The sequence below is a fragment of the Equus quagga genome, chromosome 12 (genome assembly GCF_021613505.1).
Source record: "Equus quagga isolate Etosha38 chromosome 12, UCLA_HA_Equagga_1.0, whole genome shotgun sequence".
Lineage (NCBI taxonomy): Eukaryota > Metazoa > Chordata > Mammalia > Perissodactyla > Equidae > Equus > Equus quagga.
In genome coordinates this window covers 38284124-38293746 of record NC_060278.1, presented here as the reverse complement: position 1 = coordinate 38293746, position 9623 = coordinate 38284124, and the positions used below count along the sequence as shown (strand labels likewise).

Here is a 9623-nt window from a genome sequence, read left to right as displayed (position 1 = left end):
TCCCTCCTCCATCGGGCCATGTGCTTCCAAGAGGCCTTAGCTCAGATTGGTGTCCCCACAAAGCATTCCTCCTTGTAACTATGTGAGGCAAGAGCTGAAATCTCTGATAGGCATCCAGGAATTGAAAACTGGAGTTTCTCTCCTATTGAGATTTTCTGAGGCTCCTGACTTGTCCCGATTTGTCCTTACTGGAATAAGAAAAATTTTCTTTTCATTTTTACCATAGTATTCCACAGAAGAACCAAAATATCCTATTGAAAATAATGTAGGGGAAAAGCAATGCCATTAGAAATGGACCTGGTATGGTTAAGGAGGGGCGGACAAGGAGGGGTCCACATCCCATAAACCACTCCAGAACTAACACGGTCGGGGACTGTGCATTCCGCTCGTGTAGCTAAGACAGCACTGGCGTGTGACGTCACAGAAAGGTTGCTGTGGAAGGCTCCCCAGGAGAACTGCCTGTGGGCCTCCTGGGTAGGGAAATGCAGGCGCTGGGCAAAGTCCTGGTGGCTATGTGAACACGTTCTGTACCAAGGCTTTTGCAAACGGGTATCTCTCATCTCTCCCCAGACCTTCTCTCTCAGGTCTGCATTTTGTGATTTTTATTCTTTTGCCATTTCAATGTTTTCTATTAGCATTTATTGTTATTTAATTACTGATCCCTTAAGTGTTTATGCCTTGCTAGACTGAGTAGTAACTAGCTAGATGGGAAAAAAAAGTACACACACATTCATTAATATGCGTGCCTTCTAAAATCCTATTATCTTTTATTGCTTTTTCCTCTATTCTTACTTGCTTTTTCCTGTGACAAATCCAGGATGCTTTGCAGACATGTAGGCAAACACAGCATTTCTTGTGTCCTGTATTAGAATCTCTGGTGGCCAAGGGGCTCTGGGGAGGGTCCTCCCTGGCGCGCACAGAAGCTCCCTCTGCACCGGAGCCCAGCATCTGTGCACACCGGCTGTGGCTCTGCAGGGCCTGGCCTCACCTGCTCCCCGACCTTTCTCTTCCTGCCCTTTTGCCAATTTATCACTGCGTAGAAGGGAAGAGAACAGATGGATTTTGGCCACAGCTAATACTAATGCACTTCTATTTATGAGTAATCATTTTTAACAGAAAATGGGGTTTGCTGTCCTGAAGAAAAGGTCAGACAGAGAAGACCAAAGCTCTCATCATGAGAAGCTGGTCTCACCGAGTAAAAACAACAGGGAGAGAGGCTCAGAGATGTTGGTGAAAAGCAGTAGCAATGGAAAGCTAAGTCTAGGAATACACCAAAGGAAAAAGCCATCTTTTTTCGTGAGAGGAGGAAATGAATAATTTAGTGTCAGCTAGGTGCAGCCAGCAATCTTACATCTGGAACAAAGCCTGAATAAAAACGAGACGACCGAAGAGCTAAAACGAAATAAGTATTATAAGCCATATCTCATATTTGTGTTACTAGCTATCTTAAAACCAGGAGTAAAACACAATTGCGTGAATTTGGATCATTCAGTGTGATGGGCACTACAGGACAAACAGATCCCCAATTGGAAGAATTTTCACTTCAGGTGAAGTACTAAATTAATTCTTTGCCTTACATTCTAAGCTTTGATTAAATTCTCACCTTTGTGAAAGATTAAACAGTTTAAATTCTCCGTACTCAGAGTTTTGAGTACCACCAATGCCAACAAATTCTGGCCATGTTCTGTCTCCCAGCTGTGCTGATGTCACGTCTTCTGTTTGCAGACCCGAGTCACCGCAGATGCATAGAAATCCAGAAATGGGGGCTGAATGCTGCTCTGCAGAGCTCCTTGTGTCTATCCTCTCTGCTTCTCTCACCATGATGAGCCTCTCCCTCTGGTCCTCAGCGACTGTACCACACTGTGGCACTGATAGGATTCCAAGATTCAGCAAGAAAAATATAGGATGCCTAGTTAAATTTGAATTTCAGATAAACAAGTAATTTTTTAGTGTGTCTCAACCGGACATGCTGTCTTTTATCTGGCATCCCTTTTCACCGAGTGTATACATAGGATCTGCTGGGGAAGCTCCCTGCCTTCCTACGGGATTCCCCAGAGCACTCACACAAGCACAGGATGGCTGCACACCAGTAGCCACAACTGCCCCAGTGCCTGTGGCTTGCAGATATGGAGTAACTGCCTATGCTTCTTTTCCATCTGTAAGACCCAGAGTAACAGTGATGTAATGTACAAAGTTTAGGTAACAAAACAGCAGTAGGAGGAGGATGCAGTGGCAACCCCAGAAGAAATGCTCTATGGATATTTCCAACTTCTCCTTTGGAAGTGGAAAACCTTTCATTAGCTCTGTAGATCTTGACCTTGAGGAAGTCACTGAAACTCCCGGAATCCCAGCTTCATTTCTGACACAACAGAGCAAATTAGACAGTGTCTACATGGCCTAATAACTCTAAAAGAACGTGATTTTAAACAGCCAAGCAATGCTTACACATGAGATCTGTTGCATAACTGGTCTCTCTTGGTTTGCAGGGAATAGACCCTGTCCCATGTCACCTCACATAAGGAGCACTTGTAATAAAGGATATTCTCCCAGCGCCAGGCCTTCTGCAACTGTAAAGTTGTTTGGATATGGGTCTCGGTGACTCTCAAGAGCCAGACTTTCCAGCTCTCTAGAGGCTCTGCCGTTTGTGGGACTCCAGGCCTAGGTGTCTCCCTGACACCTGCTGAACTTCTGCTCCTTCCTATTGCTGGAACTCAATGCAGACTCTGCACCCCAAATTTGAATGATCTGAAAGAGGACCTGCTCGCGTGGGTACTATTTACCAAAACTCCTGATTCTGTGTTATTTTGGAGACTAAGAACTCTGCAAAGAACCCATCCTTGTCCAGATCACTGTCTTCCCCTATGTTCGGGTTTCAAGGAATGCATCAGGCTATGGCACAGATCCCCCAATCTAATCAATGGGGCAGGGTTGCAGGATGACATAACAGAAGGCATAGCAACCTATGGAGAAAGAACCACCTGTGGCAGTCTCTTCCTCAGAAGGAGCTTTGGGCCCACTGGGTGCTCCAAGTCTATGGATCAGTTAGTGTATTCCACTTCTTATCCCCATGTACAGCTTCAAAGAATCCCCATCCAACCTAATCCAACTATTGCATCTACCCACAAAATACAGATATCCAACTTATCTTTTCTCAATGATGGAAGATAGAATCCTTTTGGATATTCAAAGAATCAGAGGATTTTAAAGTTTGAAGTTGTCTTAAAGATTATATAGATGAGGAAGCTAGAGCCCAGAGAGGAGGCTGAACGTCCAGTTAATGTGATCTCATTAATCATTGAGGTTCCAACTCTAGGCACTGCTTTCCTTCTTTGGCTCTCACGTACCACTAAACTATCCCATTTCTTGAGTCTCTTCTCCAGGGTTGACCAAACTACTATTTCTGTCCCAATAATTCAGTTTTTCCTATAAAAAAAATGAAATGGAAAAAAAAAGGCAGATTGCCTACATTTACAGTCACTTTTGGACCAAGCTCCTATCCAGACCAGAAGCTTAGGCAGGGATTTTTTTCTTCTTTTTTTAGTTTGTACGATCTTGTCCACCCCCAATCTTGTACTTGGAAAATAAGAACTAGCTATTTATGGGCTGTCGTCATTCTGATGAATGATGTGAGCCTTCTCTGCTCCCTAAGTGCATATCTCCTTCCCGACCCTTGATCCAAGGCAATTAAGAAAAGCAATAAAATTACAAAACCTCACTTTTGATCAATGCATTCCGGCCAGAGAGAGATCGGGTTGTCCTTACAGAATATCTATAATTAGATTGGGTTTGGAATTTGGACTACTGCATTGAGTAGAAAAAAGCATAGTTTTAAATCACCATCTCAATATTTCAGAAGGAACTAGAGGAATCTAAAAGCTACGAACAGGATTAGGAATGAAATCAAGGCATTTTGAACTAGTGACCTTATTGTAACGCTTTATAAGTCGCTCACTGAGTCGTTAGGTCTTGTACAAATGAGGGGTGGCAGCTGGAGGTCACTAAACATTTTTGTGTAACCCAATTAAGCAACAACAGTGAAAGGGAATAGGGTATTTTGATAGACAGTAGGGAATCCCTTGCCTCTCATAATACCTTGAGATGCCAGGAAGCTACAAACTGAACTTATTTTTTTAAATAATTTTATTGAGGTATAATTCATGTACATAACTGCATCTATGTAAAGTGTACAACTCAATGCATTTTGAAAAGTGTATATACCCATGAAATTATGACCATAATCAAGATACATAACACTTCTATCAATCTCAGAAGTTGCCCCGTGACCTTCTCAGTCCATCCTCCTACTATCCTTTGCCTCTCAAGGATCCACTGATCTGTTTCTATCACTATGGATTAGCTTATGTTTTCTAAAATTTTATATAAATGGAAACATACAATATGTACTCTTTTGTTGCTGGCTTCTTTCACTCAGAATAATTAGAGATTCTTCCATGTGCCTTGTGGATCCGTAAGCTTGTTCTTTTTTATTGCTGAATAGTACTCTACTGTCTTACTGATGGACATCGGGGTATTTCCATTTTTTGGCCATTATAGATAAAGCTGCTATGAACATTAGTGTAAAAGTTTTCACGTGTACACATTTTCATCTCTCTTAGGTAAGAATCTAGGTGTGGAATTGCTGGGTCATGCAGTAGATGTGTACTTAACTTTATAAGAAACTGCCAAGCTATTTTCCAAAGTGGTTGTACAATTTCGTATTCCCACTAGTTGTGTATGAGAATTTGTTCCAATCCTCACCAACATTTGTAGTGTCAGTCTTTTTGTGTGTAAAACATAAAATTTGCCATTTTAGCCATTTTTAAGTGTACAAGTCAGTGGCATTAAGTACACTCACAATATTTTGCAACTATCACCACTAGCGTCTATTTTTTTTTTTTTTTTTTTTTTTGAGAACAACAAACCCCTTTATTACTAGGACCAGAGGGACTTATCTGCCTTTCCGGGCCTTGATTTTCCTCAGATAGAACTCCAGCTCCTTGCCCTCTAGCACATAGCCGTCTGCTCGGCCACACTGGGCTGGTCTGGAAGCGATACATGCGAGAAGTTTGCCCTGCTGGAACTGTTCCTCCAGAAGACTGCTGATTTTAGCATTCTTTTTCCTTTCATTGTATTTCTTCTGAATTTTCTTTGAGCGTTTTTTATTTAAAATTTCTTCCTCCTCAGGAGTCAGCTTGGCCCCTTTCTTGCGGCCCAGGGGCAGTGCGTAGTGGGACTCGTACCACTGTCGGTACGGTGTGCTGTCAACGAGCACGATGCAGTTCTTCACCAGGGTCTTGGTGCGGACCAATTCATTGTTGGAAGCATTGTAGACAACATCAATAATCCTTGTTTTGCGTGTACAACACTCGGAGCCCCAGGAGAAGTTCCCCACGTCCAACCTCAAGGCCCGGTGCTTCTTGTTGCCTCCCTGCACGCGGACTGTGTGTATGCGGCGGGGGCCAATCTTCGTGTTGGCCACGGGCCGGCCCAGCTCATACTTCCGCTTCTTGTGGTAGGGCTTTCTCTTGCCCCCGGTCTTGCGGCGCTTGTGCCAGTTGTCCCGAGAGATGCCCATCGCTCGGCGCCGGCTGGAAAGAGACCACTAGCGTCTATTTTCAAAAGTTTCTCATCACCCCAAACTGAAATATTGTAACAATTAAGCAATAACTCTCCATTTCCCTCTTCCCTCACCCCCTGGTAACCATTGTTCTACTTTCTGTCTCTTTGAATTTGCCTATGATAGATATTTCATATAAATGAAATCACACAATATTTGTTCTTTAGTGTCTGGCTTATTACACATAGCATAATGTTTTCAAGGTTCATCCACATTGTAGTATGAATCATTTCATTCATTTTATTGTGGTTTTGATTTGCATTTCTCTAATGATCAATGATGTTAAGCATCTTTTCATGTATTTATTGGCCATTGTATTAATTGGGTTGTTTTTCTTTTTTGAATTGTAGAAGTTCTGGATATTAAACCCTTATGGATATTTGATTTGCAAATATTTTTTTCCATTCTGTGGGTTGTCTTTTCGTTTTGTTGATAATTTCCCTTGATGCACAAATTTTTAAATAGTTCTGATGGAAGTCCAATTTATCCATTTCTTCTTTTGCTGCTTGTGCTTATGGTGTCATACCTAAGAATCCACTGCCAAATCCAGTCATGAAGCTTTACTCTTACCTTTTCTTCTAAGAGTTTAATGGATTTCACTCATATTTAGGCCATCAATCCACTTTGTGTTAATTTTTTTTATATGGTGTGAGGCAGGGGTCCAGTTTCATTCTTTTGCATGTGGAAATGCAGTTGTCCCAGAACCATCTGTTGAAGAGAGTATTGTTTCCCCATTGAATGAATCTGACTCCCTCATCAAAAATCAACTGGTGAATAATGATGTACAACTGTAATTTCACAAGGTTGCTATCATAATCTTAATTAAAAAAATGCTAAAAAAATAATTAAAAAAAATTAAAAACCCCCCCATTTCAACTGGCCAAAAAAAAATCAACTGGTGAGCAACATACAAGCTGTACCATTTCAGCCTAGACTCTCAATTCTATTTCATTGGTCTATCTGTCTATCCTTATGCCAGTATCACAGTTTTGATTACTGTAGCTATGTAGTAAGTTTTGAAATTGGAAAATGTAAGTCTTCCAGTTTTCTCTTTCTTTTTTCAAGACTGTTTTGGCTATTTGGGTCCCCTGCAATGCCATATAAATTTGATAATTGGCTTTTCCACTTCCGCAAAAAAATTAAAAAGGCTGTTGGAATTTTGATAGGGATTGTGTTGAATCTGTTGATCACTTTGGGTAATATTGACATCTTAACAATATTATCTTCCTATCCATGAACACAAGATAGCTTTCCATTTATTTAGATATTCTTTAATTTCTTTCAGCAATGTTTGTAGTTTTCAGTGTCCAAGTTTTCTCCTCCTTGGTTAAATTTATTCCTAGGTATTTTATTCTTCCAGATTCTATTGTAAATGAAATTGCCCCCTTAATTTCATTTACAGAATGTTAACTGCTAGTGTTTAGAAACACAGCAGACTTTTGTTTGTTGACCTTGTACTGTGAACTTTGCTGAATTCATTTATTAGCTCTGGTAGCTTTCTGGTGGCTTCTTTGGGATTATATAATTTACATAGAGATTACTAACTATTTATATTATGTATACTATATATATAGTCATCTGCAAATAGTTTTACTTCTTTTCCAACTTGGACGCCTTTTTTTTTTTTTTTGGTCTAATTTTGGCTAGGATCTCCGGTACAATGTTGAATAGCAGTGGTGAAAATAGCATCCTTGTCTTGTTCCTGACCTTAGAAAGAAAGCTTCCAGACTTTAACCATATTACCTGTGAGTTTTTCATAATTGTCCTTTATCATGTTAAGGAAGTTCCCTTCTATTACTAGTTTATTGAGGGTTTTTATTGTGAAAGAATGTTGGATTTTGTCAAATGCCTTTTCTGTATGAGTTAATTATGTAGTTTTTCCCCTTTTTCTATTAATGGGATGTATTACATTGATTTTCTTATGCTGAAACACCCTTGAATTCCTGGAGGTAGTGTCAGTTTTTAAAATTTTAGTCATTCTAACAGGTGTGTGGTGGTATCTTTATTCTAATTCACATTTTCTTGACAATTAACGATATGCAGCATCTTTTCATGTAGCCATTTGTGTATTTTCTTTTGTAAAGGGTGTTCAAAGATTTTTGACTGGGTTGTCATAATACTGACTTGTGTGAGATCTTTACATATTCTGAATACAAGGCTTTTTACCAGATAAATGTATTGTGAATATTTTCCCCCAATCTTCAGCTTGCCTTTTCATTTTCCTAACCATCTTGCTCAAAGAGCACATTTTTAAAGTATAGTTAATTTTTTAATGTTTTTTTTGTGTTCTAAGAAATCTTTGCTTACCCAAAGGTTGCAAAGATTTTCTCCTGTTTTCTTTTAGAAGTTTTATCTTTTACATTTAGATCCATTTATTTCAAGTCGTTTTAATGTCTTGTGTGAGGTAAAGGTCTAGGTTTCTCTTATTCCCAATGGGATATGCAGTTGTTCCAGCACTATTTGTTGAAGACTTCCCTCTCCCCCACTGAACTTTTTGGCACCTTTGTAGAAGATCGTTTGAACATATACACGTGGAACTATTTCTGGACTATCCTTTCTCCACACCACAGTTTGATTATTGTAGCATTCAGTCTTGAAATCAAGAAGTGTAAGTCATGCAATTTTATTCTTTCTAACAATTTCATTGGCTATCTTCTAGGTCACTTGCATCTCCACACAAATTTTAAAATCAGCTTGTTAATTTCTAAAAACTGCTAGAATTTTGATTGGGATTGTGTCAGGCCTATGGATCAACTGGAGGAGAACTGACATGTTAATATTGAGTCTTCTAATCCATGAACAGATTACATCTCTCCATTTATTTTGGTCTTCTTTTCATTCTCTCAGCAATGTTTTACAGATTTCATTGTACAGATTTTGCACATATTTTGTTAAATTTGTAAGTATATCATGTTTCCGATGCAATCGTAAGTGAAACGAACTTTTATTTAGTCATGATTTTTAATTTCATGTTCCAGTTATTCATTGCTTCTACACAGAAGTACTATTGATTTCTTCTATATTGACCTTGCATCCCGTGACCTTGCCAAACTCACTTATTCTAATAGCATTTTATAGGTTCCTTAGGATTTTCTGTATAAACAATCATGTCATTTGCAAAAAGTTTTTTTTCTTCCCTGCTAATCGGTGTGCCCTTTACTCTTTTTCTTGCTATAAGACATCCAGTGCAATATTGAATAGAAGTTGTCAGAGGAGACATTCTTGCCTTGTTCCTGACCTTAGGAAGAAAGTGGTCTTTCTCCATTAAGTATTTGTGGGTTTTTCAGAAATGCCTTTGATCAAGTTGAGAAAGTTCACTTCCTGTCCTAGTTTGCTGAGAGTTTTATCATGAATAGTGTGTGAATTTTACCCATTTATTGGTCTGATAATATGGATTTTTTTTCTTTTGTTAAAATGGTGAATTACGTGAGTGACTTTTGAATTTTAAACCAACACTGTATTCCTAGGATAAATTTCACTTGGTCATGATGGTGTATTATCCTTTTTGTATATTGTTAGATTGGATCTACTAATATTTGCTAAGGATTGTTGTGTTTAAGTTCATGAATGTTAGTGGTCTCTAGTTATCTTTTCTTACTGTCTTTGTCTGGTTTTGCTATTGGAGTAATATCGGCCTCATGAAATGAATTGGCAAGTATACTCTCCTTTCTGAAAGACTGTTTTGTAGGATGGGTATTATTTCGTACTAAAATGCTTGACAGAATCTACCGAGGAAGCATCTTGACCTGGAGCTTTGTGACAAGGTTTTCAATTGTGCTATTCAGGGCTATTTAGACTCAGTTTGCTGAGAAGCCTTCCACTGTTGGAAAGCCCACCAGCTATTAATGCCACAAATGCTAACTAGAAGTGAAAAGTAATTATTACTAGAACTTTGACTGTGAGAAAAGATTCCTGTCTATCAAGTTGCTATGCAGCTGGCCTAGATAGAATTTTACTTCTATTCCTAATAGTGCATGACACCTGCAAGGAAAGAATGAGCTCAAGT

The 9623-nt window shown here is 39.2% G+C and overlaps 1 protein-coding gene across 1 annotated transcript; it reads right to left on the bottom strand.

Annotated features, from left to right (window-relative positions):
* Window positions 1-4933: 4933 nt before the first annotated feature.
* Window positions 4934-5619, bottom strand: LOC124248839 (40S ribosomal protein S8-like). Its single transcript, XM_046679389.1, has one exon. It carries the CDS (start codon window positions 5573-5575, stop codon window positions 4949-4951), a length of 627 nt encoding a protein of 208 aa, XP_046535345.1. The 5' UTR covers window positions 5576-5619; the 3' UTR covers window positions 4934-4948.
* Between the last annotated feature and the right edge of the window lie 4004 nt (window positions 5620-9623).

Excerpts from the sequence above, each read along its gene's own strand:
- LOC124248839 (XM_046679389.1), bottom strand. The coding sequence starts at position 5,575 with ATGGGCATCTCTCGGGACAACTGGCACAAGCGCCGCAAGACCGGGGGC.